Source organism: Carettochelys insculpta, chromosome 3 (assembly GCF_033958435.1).
Source record: "Carettochelys insculpta isolate YL-2023 chromosome 3, ASM3395843v1, whole genome shotgun sequence".
In the NCBI taxonomy this organism is placed as follows: Eukaryota; Metazoa; Chordata; order Testudines; family Carettochelyidae; genus Carettochelys; species Carettochelys insculpta.
The window spans coordinates 16,539,187-16,560,976 of NC_134139.1; the positions used below are offsets into that span (position 1 = coordinate 16,539,187).

At 45.7% G+C, this 21,790-nt stretch overlaps 1 protein-coding gene across 5 annotated transcripts in view; it reads left to right on the top strand.

Moving 5' to 3' along the window:
• Nucleotides 1-21,790, top strand: part of EHBP1 (EH domain binding protein 1) — a 325,710-nt gene that overhangs the window by 258 nt on the left and 303,662 nt on the right. For all 5 annotated transcript variants that reach the window (XM_074989386.1, XM_074989385.1, XM_074989387.1 and 2 more), the window contains exon 2: nucleotides 1,230-1,653. In XM_074989386.1, coding sequence (XP_074845487.1) covers nucleotides 1,550-1,653 — 104 coding nt within the window. In that variant the 5' untranslated portion in view covers nucleotides 1,230-1,549. The remainder of the gene's footprint in view (nucleotides 1-1,229; nucleotides 1,654-21,790) is intronic.

Genomic DNA, 21,790 nt, shown 5'->3' on the forward strand with positions numbered 1-21,790 from the left:
GGGATCTCTTCTGCAGCCTGCCGCCCCCGCTGCCTGCTGGCCCGGGTCTCGGGTCCTGCGCCCGTCGGGCCAGCTGCCAGCAGCTCAGCAGCAACAGTGACACATGTCTGGTGAGGTGGTGCAGTGCCTCCAGGTGCCTCGCTCAGCCGGCAGTGCTCCCCCACGCCGTGCCATCCCTTCTCCCGCCAGCTCACCGCCCCCCCCCCCGTGCCATCCCTTCTCCCGCCAGAGTCCCCTTGCATCTCCCACCAGCCACCTTGTGTCATCCTTTCTCCCACAGCTCCCCCTCCCATCTTCTGCCAGCCCCTCCAAATCCCACTCGCCCCTTGTGTCATCCCTTCTCCCGCCAGTGCCCATCTGCCCCCGCCTCGCACCTGCCCCGTCCCCATGTCCCACTCCCCGCCTTTCCAAGTCATTCCATCTCCCTCCCCACATATCTCACCAGCGCTTCCTCTGTGTCTTCCTATCTTCCAGCAGCACTTACCCCCATGTTCTACCAGCCTCATTTCATCCCATCTCCTATGTAAGGCATCAGCCTTCCCTGACACCTTTTACAACGCAGAGTTTTCACCCTCTGCACCTAGTAGATCTCCTGCTCAGATGGAGGGGATTTAACCACCTCCCTTGAATGTCTCTGACCTCTTTCTAGGGATGATGTATGTTTCAGTTTCTTGTTTCTGAAGGCAGAAGGGAGGCAAGTTTCTTGTCTCTACAGTGTAGTGAAGGAGACAGGGATCCCAGGCAGTCAGGGCTCAGGGAGCCATCTCCTCTTTCCCCTATTAGGAACATTTATAGCATCAACAACACCCTCTTGCATTCAGTCTGTGCACGCTCTCCCCTGGGGGAGGAACAACTGTTACACCTTTTGTCATCAGCTGGAAGACAAAAGCTTGTCTTTAGCTTCATGCTGTCCCTCCCTCTGGGTGCATATTGGCAGCACCTCAGCTACTCCGCACTGCTTTCAGGAAATGCTTCAGGTTTTAGGATGGCCCTGTCCTGCATTTTTTGTTTTTGAGGGTGCTGATAAAAGGACATCTTGATACATTTGCAGATGGACTTTGCATTCCTGTAATTGCTGCTGCATTGGTTTTTTTTTTTACGTATGTATGTGTGTATTTGTTTATTTGGGGGAGTGTGGGTATTAAAGGTACAAGGTTGCATAAAGTTGCACCATCATAGAGTGTAACACATTAACCACGGTTTCTCCCCCTTTCTATTTTATTTACCAGTCTGGCAGTCTGCACATCACTCAGTGTTTGAGAAGGAATGATGACTGCATAAGGGAACTTCTTTTCAATCATTCACTTACCTGGTCATGACTCACAAAACTCCCAGCCAATAACGTGACATTCATCTAGAGCCGACTTTACCATGTGAAAGGGAGAGACAGAACATGAGTCCTAAACATCATCTCAAGCTCTTTCTCCTGTATCATTTTTGCTGTATTTATATGTAGAACCCAAGCAGTGGGCACGCACACTGTTAAACCTGCTTTGCTAGATCCAAGAGCTGCTGCTTTGTGTTGGACTGTGAGATTTTTCTCATCAGCATGGCTTCAGTTTGGAAGAGATTACAACGTGTTGGGAAACATGCATCCAAGTTCCAGTTTGTGGCCTCTTACCAGGAGCTGATGGTCGAATGTACCAAGAAATGGTAAGTGTCAGTTATTGAAGTGGCAAGCATCTTGCTGTTGGTGGAGCATGACTGTTCGCTTTTTCACTGTGTGCTTTCCTTCCTCTAGCACTGAAGCTGCTGGGTGGGGTGTAGCTCTCTCTGTTAACAAGTGCCTTCTAATCCCCTCTTTCCTCCTGCCCATGGGGCTAATTACAGTAGTCTGGTTTGATCATCTTTTGGTTGTTGTAGAATTAGATTGTGCAGTTATTAGGTATGAACTTTAATTTTTAACAACTTCTTTTTTTTTAAATGTCACCACAAATCTGAGATTTGGTGTGATAAACCAACTATAACATCAAAGACATACAGGGATTTGACACGTTTTTCAAGATTGATGATGTCTTATTTTACTCTAGGTAGATTCAGTCTTTCTTGCCTAGCGGTGTCTCTTTCCTCTCCAACCTTTTGAATGGGAAGAGAGAGGATACAGAGCTTGGGAATTATTTTAAGTTATTTGCTTACTCAGACAAGAATTATATTCTGTAGTGGCCCAATGGGGCATAGTTAGAACTGGATAGACTGCGGCAAGCAATTAACTGTATGGGTCTGTCCCAGTCTCATCTCTCTCCTTATGCAAAGTAGACTCCGAGGGCTGATTGGATTTTTTTTTTTTTGGTCTTGTTTTAAATGGAAGACTATAAACTAGGTTTTGGTTTTGTTCTACTGTGTAAAGACAAAATACAATACATTGTATAACTTCAGTTTTAGTATATTAATGGATCAGGAGGGCTTGCATTGTTTTTAACGCTCATAATGGACTGTGTTCTGCAGTGTCAGTAGGAAACGAGGGTACTTGGAAGCTTGTGGAACTGGGCACTGTAAATCATTCTGTAGTAAACTCAGAACTTAGCTTTTCTTCTTCTTGGCCAGTTTGGTGCTAGTGTTGAATGCTTTTAATTGGTATGAGTAATTACTTCTGGTAAGTTAAATTGTTAGAAATATCAGTCAAATATGCTTCAAACATAATACATGAGTAAAGTGCAAATCCAAAGTGCTCCAGCCCTCCAGGTGGGGGAAGCAGGGGACAAGCCACACTGCAGCTCCCAGAGTGGTGGGGAGCTGGAACTAGGTGATGCCTGGTTCCCCCTCCCAACCAGTCTGGGAGCCAGGAAACTGATCAGCCCAGCTTCTGCAAGCCCAGGGGATCCAGGAACCAGGCTGCTGCCTGGTTCCCGTCTCCACCGATTTGTGTGAAATTTGAGTTATGTGGCGGGGTCTACTGTAGTATCCCAATCTTAAAGTGGCACCATCAAATTATAAATCACTTTTAAAAGCATTTTCTGCACTGTTGATATTAACACTTTAATAATCTTTACAATATAAAATCTAACTAATTTTAATGGATTTAAGGCTGGAAGAAACCAGCGTGATCAACTGGTTTGATCTGCTGCACAGAACAGGTTATAGAATCTGACTTTGTAATTACTGTACTAAGCCTATTACACCACTTGTACTTCTGTTAACTTTTTACATTGCATTTATCTTGGACAGTAAAACTAAGCTAGTCTGTTTGACACAACGTAATTAATGTGGGTAGTATCCTTAATTCCACACTACACACAGGTGTAAATTGGGACAGTCAATAGGTAGGCTACAGGCCAAGTCCAGACTGCCAGATGCTTTTGAATGGACTGCAAAATCATTTTATTTTTTTATTATCATTATTGTTATTGCTAGGGTCCATTTTGGTCAATTTTAATGTGATGGTCCTAGGTTTGTGTTTGTTTGTTTTTGGTTTTTTTATGGTAAATTTCGTGGTGGTAGCTATTTAAATCTGAAACTTCACAGTGCTGTTATTACTGGGGTCCTGATACAAAAAACATTGTAGGAAAGGTCATGGTACTGCCATGCTTACGTCTGTGCTGAGTTTAGAACTGGGAGGTATAGCATGCCATGCTATCTTTACTTCTGTACTGTGGCTGGTAGTAGTATTGGCTTCAGAGACGAACCGTGGGAGAGACGTATCAGAGAGGGAGTCAGTGGGAGAGAGGAAGCTGCTGGATGGGAGCCCAGCTCTGAAGGCAGAGCCACTGCCAGCAGCAGCATGGAAGTAAGACTGTTATGTATGGTATACTACCTAGCTCTGAAGTCAGTACAGAAGTAAGGGTGGCAGTACTATGATGCCCCTAAAATATCCTTGTGACCCTGCCCCCCACCCACAACCCCACAACTCTTTTTTGGGTCAGGACTCCCAATATGAGAAATGCTGGTGTGTTACCCACCTTAAATCTGTCTAATATATGAGAAATGTGCACAAAAAGACTAGATACCATGGTCTGTAATGTGTTTTTCATGGGTGGGAATTTGGTAGGGCACTATTTATTACACTGTGAAAAATGTTTCTCTGGAGTCTAGATCTTGGCTGTATTTTCATCAAGAAATTTGCACCTTGACACAAAATTGCCTAGTCTCCTATATATATGGGCCTATATTTTAATCAGATTAAGCATACTGCTGTGAAACATTTCAGAGCTCAATCTTAAACAAACCCACCTCACACAATCACTTAATTTATAGATTCCTTTGCGCGCTTTAAAAAAAGAGGAAGCCATCTCAAGATAAAATTGTTCCATAGACATGAGAGTTAAAATTAAATGTTTCTTCCGCAAGTGGAAATGCTGCACAAAACGCAGGAATGATGAACATATTTTTATAACAGTTTAAGTATAGCTTTCTCTGCCTCTGAAATAGACACTAATTTCTGTGTGCTGTTGAGCAACTCTGTCTTTTTTTTTTTTTTTTTTAAGCTTGCAGCTGGGTGTAAAGAGAAGAATTGGCATGAGTGACAACAAAATATGAGAAACTAACTGCCTTTGCCCTACCTCTTTTTGAAGTCAGGCTTAATGTGTGTATGATATGGCACTGGTGCACCAGGGCTGCTGTTTTTTTTTTCTTTTAGGTCCATGCTATAGGTGCTCCTTGATGGGAAATGTAGTAAACATTAAGTTTTATTTTAATGTATCGACACTCCAACAATACAGTTGTTCTGTGAGGAAAATACTGATGTAGTCATATTTTAAAATAAATAACAATGTAGTCATAAAAACAATCAAAGCAAAATGTGGCTGGGAGGAAAGGTCGTCTATGAACTTAACATACCAACATACTTATTTGCAAGTTGGAGATAAGAAATAATCTGTTGTTCTTTTAACTTCTCAAAAATTGACTTATGTTGTAAATTTCATTGTTTAATTAATCAGTTGCACTGTGCAATTTGAGATGTATTCTTGCAAAGTTCTAATACCTGCAGTTCATTTTTGAGCAAGTTCTGTTGTACTGATCTGAATTTTCCTGTGGTGATCTCAATGCAGTTGCTCCTCAAGCTGGCAGCTTTGCTGCTTGTGTAGGAAGTCGCAAACACTCGTGTTGCTACTTGACTCTTTAAGTGGATTATCTCTAGGTATTCAACATCTGTCCAATGGAGTGTAGGACGGGAAGGGCAATCTTTTTTTTGGAGGGGGGTCACTTCAAGAATTTGGTAAGTGGTCAAGGTCTGTGGGAGTTTGGGTGAGGGAGGGGGTTGTGATCAGGTTATAGGAGTCTGGGAGGGGGTTGTGAATCCCCTCTTCACCCAAGGGGCAGGCAGTGCATAGAGATGCACATGATTGCCACAGCCAGCTGCTTTGAGTGGTGTGTGCGGGCATGGCAGGGAGGGAGCCTGGCTAAGGCTCCTGCTGGTCTGCAGGATTGTGGCGGGGCTGTATTTTGCCCACCTTTTGTTTTAGGGGTTTTCAGGCTTGCTCGTGCTGGTCTATGTTGCATCTAGCGCTAGCTGCTATTAATGATTCTAGACAGCTACTTCCAGAGAGAATATTAATGACTTTGTTAATTGTGATGGTATCATTAAAGATGGTAGCTCTTCTTTATAAAATCTTATTTTTACCCCGCTGAGATTACTTTCAGGTGTTTAACTGAACAGCTTTTTCTGGGATCAAATATGGTATTAAACTCCCACAAGCATTTAAGGGTTGTGGCTATTCAGCACCTCAGAAAATCAGGTCAATAATTTAGATTCCCTATATTTAAAGGAAATGGCCTGAGTCTTTACTGTGGATTTGTGACTTCAGATAACTTGAAAAGTTAATCTTTTTTACATGTATTTAGTGCTTACAAAAAGTGCTGGCTTGATAGCCCTGGTGTCTAATAGCCTTCACTTACCCTAAAACAGGTAGAGGAAGTACAGGGTTTGCAGCCTTGTTAATGGCTTAAGCCTTAAACTAAAAATACATATAGTGGGAAGGGGATAGCTTTTTCTCTGTCCATTAAGTCCTTAGCTCAGTTACAGAGTCTGTCTAGTACAAATAGTGATGGTGTGCTTTTTGTCATGTGGCTACTTAGTCAGTGAGAACTGGATTGAAAACCACAAAACTCACATTCATATAGGCCCCTGACCAACCATCTATTACAAAATCTATTCACTACTCTGAGTTGCCAGAACAGAAGCTGTTCTCTGAGTTGTGACTGTACCTAGTGCCCATATAGGTAGTAACTTGGTAACTCTGTTCATTGACTAACTAGGCCTCTAAGATGCTACTGCAATATCATATATATTATTTTTACTGTGTCTGTCCGTCTGTCTCTCCGGGCAAGATTCTACCTTGTCCTTTTCCTCTGACCCTGTTTCTCTCCCTTACCACTGTGCTGGCCACAACCCCTCCCCCAGCCAGTGCAGGGTCCAGTCCCTCCCCCCACAACAGATTCTACCCCCCAACCATGTCAACCTCGGCCAGCGTGGGTCCCAGCCCAGCCCACCCCCAACGGAGCTCCTGTGGCATTGTGCCCATCATCCCCCCCGCCCCCCGCCAGCCAGCTCAGGACCCAGTCCAGCCACCAACAGAGCTCCTCCCCCAGCCAGTGTGGGTCCCAGCCCATACACTTTGAATGTGTATTACAAGTTTCACCTGGGGCGAGTGAGTAAAGTGGTGATGCATAGGAGGGTCAAAAGGAGTCAAATGCTTCTCCAGATCTCTGCCTTCCATTTAGCACAGTTTTTCCTACTCCGTGGTGTACCTCCCAGGTACACATCTGGCAATTTGCTTCCTCTCACATTTTCCATCCTCTGGTCCAGCCATAGCAGATTGTGGTAAAGCATCACCCATCCATCACAAATTTGCCACCCCTACTCCAGAGGACAACAGAGGTGAGAGGCAGCAAATTGTGACAGAGGGTTAATACGTAGCCACAGTATACTCTGAATCCATACAAGCACTCTGGTGAGAGCGCTCAGTACTGACACAAGTAGTTAAATAGGCCTGTGCACAAGTGATATCCTAACTGTGGTGACTATGCTGGTGTAACTTGAGTTAGCATAAGTGTGTAGTGTAGATATGGCCTTAGATGCATGAATTGTTTGGGAGAGGCATCAGCAAAAGTATTAGGCTAGGTCAAGATTCACTCGGTAGTTTAGGCTGCTACTTTTGTGGCTCTAGGGCTGTGTCTACACGTGCCCCAAACTTCGAAATGGCCATGCAAATGGCCATTTCGAAGTTTACTAATGAAGCGCTGAAATGCATATTCAGCGCTTCATTAGCATGCGGGCGGCAGCGGCGCTTCGAAATTGACGAGCCTTGCCGCCGCGCGGCGTGTCCAGACGGGGCTCCTTTTTGAAAGGGCCCCGCCTACTTCGAAGTCCCCTTATTCCCATGAGCTCATGGGAATAAGGGGACTTCGAAGAAGGTGGCATCCTTTCGAAAAGGAGCCCCGTCTGGACGCGCCGCTGTGCGGCGCGGCTCGTCAATTTCGAAGCGCCGCTGCCGCCCGCATGCTAATGAAGCGCTGAATATGCATTTCAGCGCTTCATTAGTAAACTTCGAAATGGCCATTTGCATGGCCATTTCGAAGTTTGGGGCACGTGTAGACGTAGCCTAGGTCTCCTGTACCCTATTGGTTCAGGGGGAAAAAAAGGTACATAACAAGGGCCTAATATCACTGATCTCTTTTTTTTTTTTTAAATGTTGTGAGTTGTTTCTTTTTGAATTTATGTAGTTACCAAGAAGTTGTGAACCTATAACTAGGTTCAAAAAAAGAATTAGATAAATTCCTGGAGGATGTCCATGAATGCCTATTACCCAAAATGGTAGGGATGAAACCCCTTGTTGTAAGTGCCCATATCCCTAGTCTCTGACTGCTGGAATAGACTACAGGCTCATTCAGTAACTGCATGTTCAACTCATTCCCTTTGAAGCACTTAACATTGACGGCTATTGGAAGACAGGATACTGGGTGTGGTGGACTATTACTGATTCAGTATGGACATTTTATGTTCAGTAGAACTTAGGGTGTTTCTACGCTAGCTCCCTACTTCGAAGGGAGCATGGTAAGTAGGGTGTCGGAAGATTATTAATGAAGTGCTGTTGGTATTTCAAATTTTGAGGAGTAAAGGGACTACGAAGTTGCCGCGGGGGAGAATTAGCTTAATGAAGTGCTGCATATGTACCGCAGCACTTCATTAATAATCTCCCGACACCATACTCCCTCCGAAGTAGCGAGCTAGTGTAGACACACCCTGGGAATAGATTTTTTTGCCTTTGAGAATGAGTTAATGAGAGCTAGTATACTGAACAGTAGAGTGGGAGTGTATTGAAATGTTGGGGACCAAGTTCTACATACAAGCAGTAACATGTAAGAAAGCACTAAGAGCTGGATTCAGAGGCAAAATAACAGAAAGGTAATTCCCATTGGTGAAGCAATAGAATAAACTGGTGCTATAAAAATGAAGGAAAAAAAGTAGAATTAAAAATTCCAAATTAAAAAATCACAATAAAAATATAGAAAGTGCTGTGCTAGAAATACAAATGTCATGGCTAGAAATACGAGTACCTATTTGCTTATATATATTCAGTGATTGTGTGCTGTTAAAATATAAATTAAATGGCATAGTGACATCCATTTTCACAATGTTGACAAAAGCAAATGAGGAAGTGCTAAAAGTAATAAAAAATAACATTTTTAAAAGTAAACATGGCGCGAAATTGCATTTAAAATGGCTTATAACAAAGCGACTGCTGTTCGGGGAACTACAGCAACAGATGAGACACTTACGAATTCCTAGGAGAGACTATGCAGACTTATAAACTGATAAGAGAATTTTTAAATACTCAATATTTTGAGGGGGGCATATGTGAAATATTTCACAGAATCAGTACACCTGGAGCATCTCAGTATGTTGTATCAGGTAGAGAGGCTGCTGTGTCTAACTACTGGTGTGCCTGTGGCATTAAAAACAGAGTCCTGAGACTGTTGTGAGGGAGGCAGAATCATTGTGTCCATAGGACAGTTTGGAGAACTGCCCTGGGCTCTGATAACACTTACTGTCAACTGTGGGAAGCAGAGTGACCTGGCCCCGCACCAAGTCACCTCTGCAAGGGAAGCTGTTTTAGGGCTTTCTTCTTGCAGGTCATTGTGCCGGTTTCTTACAGTAAGTATGATACTCTTGCATGGAAAAGGCTTTACTCTGGCCCTGCCCCCTACGCTGCCTAATCATCTCACAGTTTAGGGTTTTTTCCCCCTCTCTGATCCGCTCTGCTCTTTTCTGCTTGCATTCAGATTTGCTGCGTCCTTCATTGTAAGTTGTCCCTGGCTTCATGATCAAAATAGGACCAAAATCAGTTTTAACTTCTCGCTAACTCTCACATCAAAATTAATTCACCAACAACCTCTATTGGCTTTTACAAATCAATTTCCCCAACGAGTCAAGACAGTTTACCTTTTCCATAGTCAAAATCAATTCACAGCCCTCACACTTAGTTAGCTGTGTTCTGCCAAAATTAAAATCTGTAGAGCCCTGCAAACCTGTAGAGCCCTGCATATCTCTAGATATCCTCTTTAGATTTGCATCCGTGGACCATTTTTGTTGCGCGTGGATCCAATGCAGATACGCATCTCTCTACACAGGGCTCTGAGAATCTGTTCCTCCTTCTCATCTGAAATTCTGTTCTCCTTTCTTGTTTCTGCTCCCAAGTATGTAGCTCAACTGGGCTCTATGGCTAAATCTATACTATGAGATAAATTTTGAATTTAAGGCAGTTAGTCACTTGGTACAATCAAGCTGTCTCCACTGTAAATACCATTTGGTTGATTTAGGGAGCACTAATATCGATAGCATAATATTGTTGGAACTTGCTGAATGGAGCATCAAATTTGAATTTAACAATTCGAATGAAGGCTAGCGTGGAATTGCCAGGTCTTTGAATTGAATTCATTAGCCTCCAGGGGCTGATTGGCACTGTTGCATCTGGCTCCCAGCTGCCTGCCACTCTCGGGATCCGGGAAACTGACCAGCACAGCAGCTGGCTCCCTGATGCGCCTGGCTCCCAGCTCCCACAAGCCAGGTGCTGCAGTGCCGGTCAGTTTCCTGGCTCCCCCGCAAGCTGCAGGAACCCTGAAACCAGGCAGCCGGGTAAGCCTGCCAGTGGTGGGGATGCAGCAGAGCCTGGGGGGGGAGGGTACAGAATGTGGGGCTGAGGGAACTGTGGGATAGGTTCCCACAATGCACTCCTGCAACAGTCGACGTTTGGCCACTCTAGTGTGGCAGCACTAACTTGATTTGTGTGGACTTTGTGGGAAGTGAGGATACTCAAAATCGAATGTATCAAACCCAGCATTATAAAATCAAATTCAATAAAATGGAATTTAGATGGTAATGTAGATGTAGTCTGTGATTGCTTCCTGCCAACATCCCTTTCCACTCACTGGCTCCTTAATGCCGGTTTGTTTTGTTCCCTACTTTAACTTCTACCTTGTCACAGTTTCAGTTCAGGCTTTCCACTTGCCCCTCTACCCTCCTTGTGGCTACACAGAGTTCACTCTGGAGGAAATCGCTGATCCTTTGACCCACTATTTAGAACATGCAGGCTGTATAGAGTGTGTAAAATGTTATGTCTAGATTACTTTACTTCCACTGTGCACTCTTTCTTTCTCCCCCACGCTGCCCCATCTTTTTTCTTTGAATGTGTGGTGATACCAGTGTGACAGACCACTGCCTGGGGGCTGTAGGATCCTGCAAGAGGGCTGGTATACTGGCTGGTGGGGGAATGCCTTTTCGTTTCCCAGTTAAGGCAGACAGCTGGGGGCCTCATTAACTAGTAGCCACAGTCAGCAGTCATTGGCTAGCTGAGGCTCTGCACTCCCTATAAAAGTTTCCCCCTAGCTGGTTGCAGGAGGAAGGGTTTTGGAAGGCGCACGCAAGAGCAAGAGGTAACACAGGGAAGTAGTAGGTGAAGTGGCCCAGGGGTAGGTTGCTACATTGGGGGCAGGGAGAAGGCCCTGCCAGCAGCCACCTGACCTTATAGGGACCCTGGGCCGGAGTCCAGGGTAGAGGGCGGGTCTGGACCCCACCCCCCCCCCTTCCCCAGAGGGGTACTACATTGGAACAGGCGCAGGCCTGCAAGGGGACGGGCCCTGTCCTCCCCAGTTGGGACTTGCCTGTGATGAGGATGGCTCACTAAGCAGAGACTTCTGCCTCGGGAAAGTACCGAGCAGATACGGGGTTCTCCGTGAGTCTCTGAGGCACACCAAAGACACCGCCAGGAAGCGCAAGAACCCACAGGGGTCGACAAGGGGACTTTGTCACACTGGTGTGAGAGGTGGGATCCTCTCTTTGCGGCAGTCAACAGTAAGCACCCGGGGTTAAACAAAACAAAACAAAAAAGGGGGGAAAAAAAAAGGAGAGAGTTAGTGAGCACTCGGGTGTGGGACTTTGGGAAATATCTCAGAATGGATGAGCTAGTACAGGCGTTAGTACAAGCCACAGTGACCCAGCAGGAGGCCAGCCAGGTGCAGCAGGAAACCAACAAGCTCCTACTAGATCAAGCTGCTGCAGACCGCGCCCTCCTTAGAGAGACGGTCAACCAACTACGGGACCTGGCAGGTCGAACCCCGGGGAGTGAGGGGGTGAGAGCCCTGAGGGCCGCGGGCTGTCTCCCCAAGATGGCACCAGGAGACGATGTAGAGGCCTACCTCCTCGCATTTGAGGGAACGGCACAACGAGAAGCCTGGCCAGAGGAGCAATGGGCCAGTATCTTGGCTCCTCTTCTCTGTGGGGATGCCCAGAGGGCCTGTTACAACTTAACTGGGGAGCATGCTAATAGCTTCCTTAGGCTTAAGGAGGAGATTCTGGCCCATCTAGGGGTGACTACAGCAGCCAGGGCCCAGAAGTATCATGCCTGCGAGTATCAGGAGGGGAAAGCCCCCAGGGCCCAGCTATTTGAGCTAGTCCGCTGCACCCCGAGGCTGCTACTGCTGAGAACATGTTAGAGATCCTCGTAATAGACCAGTTTGTGAGGAAATTGCCCCCGGTCCTACAGGAGTGGGTGGGCCAACAGGACCCCTCTACCTACGATGAAATAGTTGCTATGGTGGAGCGCTGGCTCGCAGCAAAGGGGCTGGCTCGCACTCACCCGGACACCAGGCCTACCTGCAAAGGAAGGTTACTGGGTCTCCGACCCTTGAACCCAGGGGGCCAAGGGGAGGAAAAGGAGGGGGCTAGAGGGCTGCAGGGATCAGGGGCGGTAGGGAAGGAGCCACGGCCATCTGACCCTAATGCTCAGCCCCCTTTTTCCTGGGGTGCTGGGCGGACCTATAGATGCTATGGGTGTGGGGAGCTGGGGCACATAGCTGCCCAGTGTCCCAACCAAGAGGAACCCATGCAGTGCAACCTTGGGAGCAGGCCAGGCTTATGTGCTCTGCTGGATTTAGTTGGAGTAGCAGGTACCCCCCACCAGTATACCTGCCCCGTGCGAATAGAGGGAAAGGAGACCTATGCGCTAATTGATTCAGGGAGTGCTGTCACCCTGATTGCGAGGAACCTAGTGAGGCCCGAACAACTATTACCAGGAAAACGCATGGGGGTAACTTGTGTCCATGGCACCGTAAGCTTTTATCCCACTGCAAGGGTGAAGGTACGCATTCAGGTGTCCAGCACTCAGGTACAAGCAGGGGTGGTTCCTCACCTACCCTACCCAGTATTGTTAGGGAGGGACTTCCCAGGGTTTAGTGGCCTGCTACCTCTTGAAGAGCAGGGGTCAGGGGAGTCCCCCTGTCCCAGGGAGTTAGAGGAGAAAGGGCTGCATACCCTAGTGTACCCCGAAATGGCCCAAGAATTGTGTGCCAGCCCGGGGAGGGGCCTGAAGTCAAAAAGGCAGAGGAGGGTGGCTAAGGAAATAGGCACCAGTATATTGATGCAGGCTCAAAGGCTCGCCTGTGCAAACCAGCGTCCCCAGGATGCATCACAAGAAAGTGAAGACGGCGCTAAAGGGCTAGACAAAGGAGAGTTAGAGGCTGTGGGGGGGCAGGGACTAGCACCGATCCCAGCCCACCAGGTGCGATACCAGAGCTGGGAGAGACCACCCCAGGGCAGAATCTGGCAGGCCCTGAGAGGGTGACATTTGGACGGGACCAGGCAGAAGATCCCCGATACACCAATATCAGGAGGGAGGTGGTGGAGATTAAAGGGGTACCGGTAGAGGGCAAAGCATGTGGCCCCGGCCCCTACTTCATCATAAAAAGGGACCTGCTGTACCGGGTCACCCAGGTCCAAGGACAAGGGGTACACCAGCTCCTGGTACCCCAAAAACATCAGTGGGCCATCATGAACCTAGCCCACAGCCACCTCTTCGGGGCCCACCTGCGGGTAGAGAAGACAGGCATGGATCCTATGCTGATTTGACTGGCTGGGGATACACGAGGATGTCCGCAGGTACTGTGTCTCTTGCCCAGAGTGCCAACTCCACAGCCCTCGACCCCATCTGAGGGCCCCCCTAGTGCCTCTGCGCGTTATCGAGGTCCCATTTGAACAAATTGCAATGAACCTAGTAGGTCCATTAGAGAAGACTACCCGAGGGCACCAGTATATACTGGTAATTCTAGACTATGCCACAAGATACCTGGAAGCCGTGCCCCTCCAAAACACCACCTCCGAGACCATCACCAGAGCGCTAGTGGAAATATTCGCTCAGGTTGGAATCCCAAAAGAAATCTTAACATTTCAGGGCACCCCATTCATCTCCCGACTAATGAAGGATCTTTGTGACCTGCTCCATGTCCAGACTCTGAGGACATCCGTGTATCGCCCCCAGACAGGCGGCTTAGTAGAAAGATTTAACGGTACGCTCAAGACGATGATTAAGAAAGTGGTGAGTAAGGATGGGAGGGACTGGGACATGTTATTGCTCTATCTCATGTTCGCTGTCCGGGAAGTACCCCAAGCATCCACTGGGTTCTCCCCCTTCAAGTTGCTGTATGGGCGCCACCCCTGAGGCATATTAGATATTGCAAAGGAAAGCTGGGAGAAAGAGCCAGGGAGGGGAAAGAACATAGTGGACTATGTGATGCAAATGGAGGACCGCATAGCCCAGGTCATGCCGATAGTGAGGAGCCACCTGGAAGAGGCTCAGGAGGCCCAAAAGACCTATTACGACTGCCAGGCTAGGGTTCGACAATTTCAGCCCGGGGACCGGCTTATGGTGTTGGTCCCCACTGCTGAAAGTAAGCTGCTGGCCCAGTGGCAGGGACCTTATGAAGTTATTGAGGCAGTGGGGGAAGTAAATTATAAAATACGCCAACCAGGGTGGCGGAAGCTCGATCAGATCTATCACATTAACCTCCTGAAGCCCTGGCAAGAGAGAGAAACCTGTCTGGTGGCCTGCAGAGAGATGGGGACCCCCCCCCCAATGAGTCAGCAGTACCAGTAAAGATAGGTCCTGAATTGACACCAGCCCAGAGGGGGGAAATCCTAGATATGATTGCCCGGAACCAAGATGCGTTCTCTGAAAAACCAGGTCAGACATCGGAAGGTATACATCACATAATTACAAATCCTGGGGCCCGAGTGACAATGAGACCTTACCAGGTCCCAGAAGCTAAAAGGGAAGAAATAAAGGCCGAGGTACACAAGATGCTGAAAATGGGTATAATAGAAGAATCGCACAGTCAGTGGTCCAGTCCCATAGTACTTGTACCAAAACCAGATGGCACTACACACTTCTGTAATGATTTCCGGCGGCTGAATGAAATCTCTCAATTCGACGCTTACCCAATACCGCGTATTGATGCGTTGGTCGACCACCTTCGCAACGCTCGATACCTGACCACATTGGATCTAACAAAAGGATACTGGCAGATCCCACTGGCTGAAGATGCCAAGGAGAAAACAGCTTTTGCTACTCCTGAGGGGTTATTCCAATACACGGTTCTCCCGTTCGGTCTCCATGGGGTGCCAGCCACCTTGCAGCACCTAATGGACAAACTACTGCAGCCCCACACCGGATATGCGGCTGCCTACCTTGACGATGTGGTTATACACACCACCGACTGGGAGTCTCACTTGAAAAGCGTAGAAGCTGTCCTAGACGCACTTTGGCAAGTAGGCCTCGCAGCAAATCCAGCCAAATGTGCAGTGGGGTTCAGTGAGGCCAAGTACCTGTGGTATGTGGTAGGAAAGGGGGTAGTGAAGCCCCAATTAAATAAACTAGTGGCCATACAGCAGTGGCCTCGGCCAAAATGGAAAAAGCAAGTTCGGGCGTTCCTGGGCGTAGTTGGGTAATACCGACGGTTCATCCCCCACTTCGCAATGCGGGCCAGCCCCCTGACAGACTTGGTAAAAGCTCGGGGCCCTGATCCGGTAAAATGGTCTGAAGCAGCGGAGACTGCGTTTGAAGACTTAAGAACGGCCCTCTGCAGCAACCCGGTACTGATAGCCCCAGACGTCACCCAGGAGTTCATTCTACAAACAGATGTGTAGGCTTAGGAGCGGTCCTGTCCCAGGTATCAGGAGGAGAGGAACACCCAGTCCTGTACCTCAGTAGGAAACTGCTTCCCCAAGAAAGGAACTATGCGGTGGTTGAGAGGGAGTGCCTGGCAGTAAAGTGGGCGATGGAGGCCTTGCGATACTATCTCCTTGGGCGTCAGTTTGTGTTAGTTACAGACTATGCTCCGCTGCAATGGATGCAACGGAACAAAGAGAAGAACATCTGGGTGACCTGGTGGTTCATATCCCTACAGCCCTTTCAATTTAAGGTGCAGCACAGGGCAGGTAAGCTAAACGGGAATGCGGACGGACTTTCAAGGATGCACTGTGTGACGTCCCAAGTTGCCCAACCCCCTGGCGTTGAGCAGGGCGGGAGGATATGTGACAGACCACTGCCTGGGGGCTGTAGGATCCTGCAAGAGGGCTGGTATACTGGCTGGTGGGGGAATGCCTTTTTGTTTCCCAGTTAAGGCAGACAGCTGGGGGCTTCATTAACTAGTAGCCACAGTCAGCAGTCATTGGCTAGCTGAGGCCCTACACTCCATGTAAAAGGTTCCCCCTAGTTGGTTGCAGGAGGAAGGGTTTTGGAAGGCACACACAAGAGCAAGAGGTAACAGGGAAGCGGTGGGTGAAGTGGCCCAGGGGTAGGTTGCTACATTGGGGGCAGGGAGAAGGTCCTGCCAGCAGCCACCTGACCTTATAGGGACCCTGGGCCGGAGTCCAGGGTAGAGGGCGGATCTGGACTCCCCCCCCGCCCCCCTTCCCCAGAGGGGTACTACATTGGAACAGGCGTAGGCCTGCAAGGGGACGGGCCCTGTCCTCCCCAGTTGGGACTTGCCTGTGATGAGGATGGCTCACTAAGCGGAGACTTCTGCTTCGGGAAAGTACCGAGCAGATACAGGGTTCTCCGTGAGTCTCTGAGGCACACCAAAGAAACCGCCAGGAAGCAAAGAACCCACAGGGGTCGACAAGGGGACCTTGTCACACCAGGTACATTTCTTCAAGACCGAATTCCTAAAGTCATGATTATGTATAATTAAAAAAAAAAAAGAAGCCCTTGTGGTTATAGAGAAAAGTTTGAAAATATCAACCCAGGGCCATGGCATTGGAAAACTGATAAAAAGAATCAAAAAGCTGGCTTAACAATGGGTTTGTGATTTTAAATGTTTTATAAATGCCTTTGCTCTTTGTGGGCTTGATTCATGACCACTGAATTCTTGGGTTTGGCCCTAGTACATTCTTACGCCCCAATCCCACAAGGACTTGCTGCTGGGCATTGTGTTTACTATTAACAGTGAGAAAATGTACAGAAATTGAGCAGTGTGCCTAATAGTAAGTCTTTGTAGCATTGGGCGTGTAATGAAGTGTTACTGTGTTTCTCTGCAAAACAGAATTCATTACTGACATTTCTTGACTTGAGTCAGTGTCCCAGCAATGGAAAAAGTAATTATTCCTAGAACAAAAGTGGCCATAAGTGGTTTTTTGTTTTTTTTTTTTCATTTTTTTGAGTGCAGAGGAAAAGATGTCTTATTGACAATGTGACAATTTCAATTTTAAAAACCTATTTCTGCATAACTATTTTGAGAGAATGTTTGCAAGTATGAATTAATTGTGTGAATATAACTTTGTCAAAATTCTTTACAAATAATTGGGCTCTGGTCCTGCAAATACTTGTAGACATCCCTGACTCCATGCTCCTGAGTAGGTCCATTTAACACAATGAGGACTGAGTGCAAAAGCATAATTAGGTAGACCAAAAACAAATTTGAAGAGCAGCTAACAAAAGACTCTAACAGTAAACGAATTTAAGTACAGGGTGAACCTTTCTAGTTCCACACTCTCTCGTCCAGCAACATCCATAATGTGGCATTATTTTAGTTAGCTGGTGGACCACTTCTGTCGTGGGTGTGGCCAAATTTTCCAAGGCACCATGAAGTTTGTTTACAGCCACCAGTCCTGGCTCTCAGGGTTCTGTGCTGTTATTTAGCTCTGATTTACCCCCTATATGTTTGAGTCCAGTAAGCAGGGGAAGTGTTAGTAATGTTGCTAGACAGTGTTGACCTCCCATGGCATGGCAAATTCTCTTGTTCAGCCCTGGTCAGGTTCCCAAGGGTGCTGCACTAGAGATGTTTAACTTCTATATCAGAAACAGGTAACTTGCCAAAGAGTCACTGGGGCCACTAGACTATGAAAGTGCTAAAGGAGCATTCAGGGAAGGAAAAGCTAAATTAATTATGTGGATCATTTTTCAGAACATGTAAGGGGTATTTCTACACCTGAATCATTCTTTTTAGGTGACCAGTCTGAGGAACTGTCTCAGATTGGGGTGTCAGTGGAGGAGGTTTTGGAACAAATAGATACATGTCACAGTAATAACTCATTAGGACCGAATGATAATCACCCAAGAGTTCTGAAGAAACTCAGATATGAAATTGCAGAACTACTACCTGTGTATGTTGTCTATCACTTAAATCAACTCCTGTACCCAATTAATAGGGGCTAACTAATGTAATAACAATTTTTTTTAAAAAAAGGCTCTAGATGCAGCCTTGGCACTTAAAGACCAGTAATCCTGACTTCAGTAGTCGGCATATGGGTTGAAGGCATAGGCAAGAACAGAATTGTCAGACCCACTGATGAATGTGATTTGTCGGGGAAGTATCAATATGGCTTTTGTTAAGGGCAGTCATGCCTCATGAAGCTATTAGAATTCTTTGAGAAGGCCAACTAATGGGTAGTGTTACAGTGTATTTGGACTTTGAAAGAACTTTTGACAAGGTTCCTCATCGAAGGCTCTTATCCCATGACTACTTGCTTTGCTTAAGAGGAAATGTCCCGTCATGGATCAGTAACTGGCTAAAAGACAGAAAACAAAGGGTAGGAATAAGTGGTTGGTTTTCAGAAGGAGAGAGGTGAATAGACAAATCTTCCAGGGATCTAGACGGGGAGTAATGCTGTTCAGTATATAGTAGAACCTCAGAGTTACAAACACCAGAGTTACGAACTGACTTGTCAACCACACACTTAATTTGGAACTGGAGGTACACAATCGGGCAGCAGGAAAGACCCAACAAAGGAAAGTTTTAAAAAGCAAATTTAGTACAGAACTGTGTTTAGATGTAAACTACTACAAATAAATAAAACAAAGTTAATTTTTTTGACAAGGTAAGGGACCTGTGTCTGTACTTGTTTCATTTAAATTGGTTGTTTAAAAACAAAATTTTTCTTTTGAATAATAGTTTTAAAGTCGCATTAGGTCAGTGTTCAGATGTAAACATTTTGTTCCGAGTTGCAAACAATTCAATTTCGAACAACATTCTTTCCTGAGGTGTTCATGACTGTGAGGTTCTATTACACTCATAAATGATCTCAGAAAAAGAGTAAACAGTGAGGTGTCAAAATTTGCACAGATTACAAAATTACTCATGATAATTAAGTCCAAAGCAGACTTTGACGCATTGCAAAGGAATCTCACAAAACTGCATGATGGAGAAATTAAATAGCAGACAAAATTCAATGTTGAGTAAGAGGTAATTCACAGTGGACAACCATAACCCCAACTGTACAGACAAATGCTGGGCTCTAATTAGCTGTCACCACTCAAGAAAGAGATTTTTTTTGAGTCCTTGATCTGAAGTTTTCAGAGAACTATCTACAATGTACAGCACCAGTCAAAAAAGCTAACAATGTTAGGACCCACTAGGAAAGGGATAGATAATAAGACAAAAAATACTGTGCCGGTATATAAATCTGTGGTCTGCCAACATCTTGAATATTGTGTGCAGTTCTGGTCGCCACTCCTCAAAAACGGGCATACTAGAATTGGAAAAGGTACAGACAAAGGCAACAAAACTTATTACAGCTGTGAAATAGCTTCTGTGTGGGAAGAAATTAAGAGACTGGGGCTGTTCCATTTAGAAGAGAGATGACTGGGGATGAGGGATATAACAGATCTATCAAATCATGAGTGATGTGAAGGAAACGAACAGGGAAGTGTTTATATACTCTTTTATGTCATCCAATGAAATTAACAGTCAACATGTTTAAAAAGGAAGGGCACACAAGAACAAAAGGAAGGTACTACTTCATAAATCCACAGTCGGCCTATGGAACTCATTGCCAAGGGATGTTGCAAAGGCCAAAAGAACCTGAGAGTGGACAACAAGGAAAGGATTGCTTAATGATTGCCCAGTTCTGTTTGTTCCTCTGAACCACCTGCCATTGCCCACTAGAGGAAGACAGGGTACTGGTCTGGAATTGGACCATTGGTCTGACCCAGTGTTGCTGTGCTTAAAGCTTATGCATGCATAAAGCTGAAAATGTCAAGTGAAAATATAAGTCATTTGTGCTAATTACTCAGATATCAGTGAGTTTACTGGAAGATTTCTCCTCACTCTTTCTGTGTTCTGTGCAGGATACAGTAAAATGAATTATGACAGCCTGGTGGCCCTCAACTGAGCTGAGGCTCAGACTGCTCACCCTGGATGGTGCCAGTCTAACTAGTCTGAAATTGGCTTGTAAGAGCTAACATCTCTTTTACAGCTTGGTATGAAAGGATAACATGAGAAAGCCTAGTGTGTTTCGTTCAAAACAGAAGAGATTCTCCTTGTAGATTACTCATTAGTTATCATAATAAAGAATTTTGCTCTCTCCAGGAGTCCTCAGTCATATTTACATGTACAAACTTCTCCCTCTCTGTGAAATCCTTCTGTTTTAGATACCTAGTGACTCAGCTTGTGTGCATCTTGCTGTCCATGGTGGTGGTGAGGAATTCCAACAGGCTATTTGGGCTATTCTGAAACAGCAATAAGGTTTCCTGTCTCCCTGTACCTGAGTTCTGTGGCCCCCTGTAGGAGCCTAGAAATTATGCAGCTATTTAGTTTCGTTCTTTTTTTTTTTTTTTTTTAAACTGGAGGTTTCTAGTAAATGTGCAAATAATTAGTATGGTGAATACAGCAGACCCTGTTTTATATTTTCCTAGCATTTTCAGTCTTCACTATAGACAGTTTTGCATTAACAGGGTTTTAAACACATTGTTGTGTGGGAAGTTGGAGGTTTTGACGGTTGACTGGAAGCACCTGAGGAGGCAGTGCAGAGCATTCAGAACTGTGGCCCAAGCTAAAATAAGCAGAAATATCCAGTGGCATTGATATCTTAGTTCTCCTCTTTAGGATTCCAATTTTACAACTTGTTGAGTTGAATACGATACTCATAGGCAGGCCTCCCCAAGCTAGTGTTTCAGGCTGCTTATAGTTGCATGAAGCCTATTTCTGTTCACATGTTGAAGTTTTTCTTTACAACCATGACTTTTTCTTTAATGGAAAGCTAATGGGGGGGATAAGGTGGGGGAAGACTCTGTAGCATGTGGTGGATTCTACAACTACTAAATTGTGGGATCTGCAAGGCCCTGAATTTTAACAATTTGGAGGATAAAGAGGATTATGGTTTATTCTACATACACATCCAAACTGTTGGTTCCATTCTGCACGAGATATTTAAAATGACTTAATATAAGCAGCCAATAACCACTGAATTCTATGAACTCAGCATTTCTCTTCTTCTGTATAAAAATTGGTGCATTTGAAAAATAATTTGTACTTTGTGTTCCATCAGGTTTCTAGCTAGCTTCATAGAAACTTGGCTGTCCAGTGCCCCAGAATAACAATGCTCTTGAAAGAGAGGCTGCTCTTTTATATTCAAATTTGACACATTAACACATGGTTTGAAACGGGATGGGAATTTCCTGGGACACTATAGGGGCTCGTTTGCGTACTTGGCTTAATCTAATTCTTGACACACCCCCACCTCCCCTTCTGCCCCTCTACTCTCTGAGTTGCTTGCCTTGATAATTTTTTTTCTGATTTGTCCACCTTAATTCCTGTTTTTGGTTCTCTGTGCCTTAAATATCGAGTCTGTTCTGGTATGGCCATGGTCTGAAGAAGTGGGTCTGTCCCACGAAAGCTCATCAATAAATTATTATATTACCCAGATCTTGCTTTTGAAAAACAAGAAACTACTTCATAAGAGGGAAGGCAATGAGGTACGCAGTTTGCCTAGGAAAACTTCATGTATCTAATGCCTTCAGCATTAAAAAGAGTTTTTAAAATAATTAGAGAATCCAACATATTAATACGGTTGGCAAGCTAATGCATATTACTACTCAATTCATATCATAAATCTCTTTTACTTTGAGTGATGGCTCATTAAGTAAATTCTGAATCCCTTTTTTTTATCTAAGTGTGTCGGAGGAGATTTAAAAAAAAAAAAACCAGAACTGTCAAATAGTTTACTGTTCTTTTCAAATAAGGAACTCCTGTCTGAGAGTTCACTAGGTTAACCTGTGGCCACGGTAGTTATAATGTATCTGTAAAG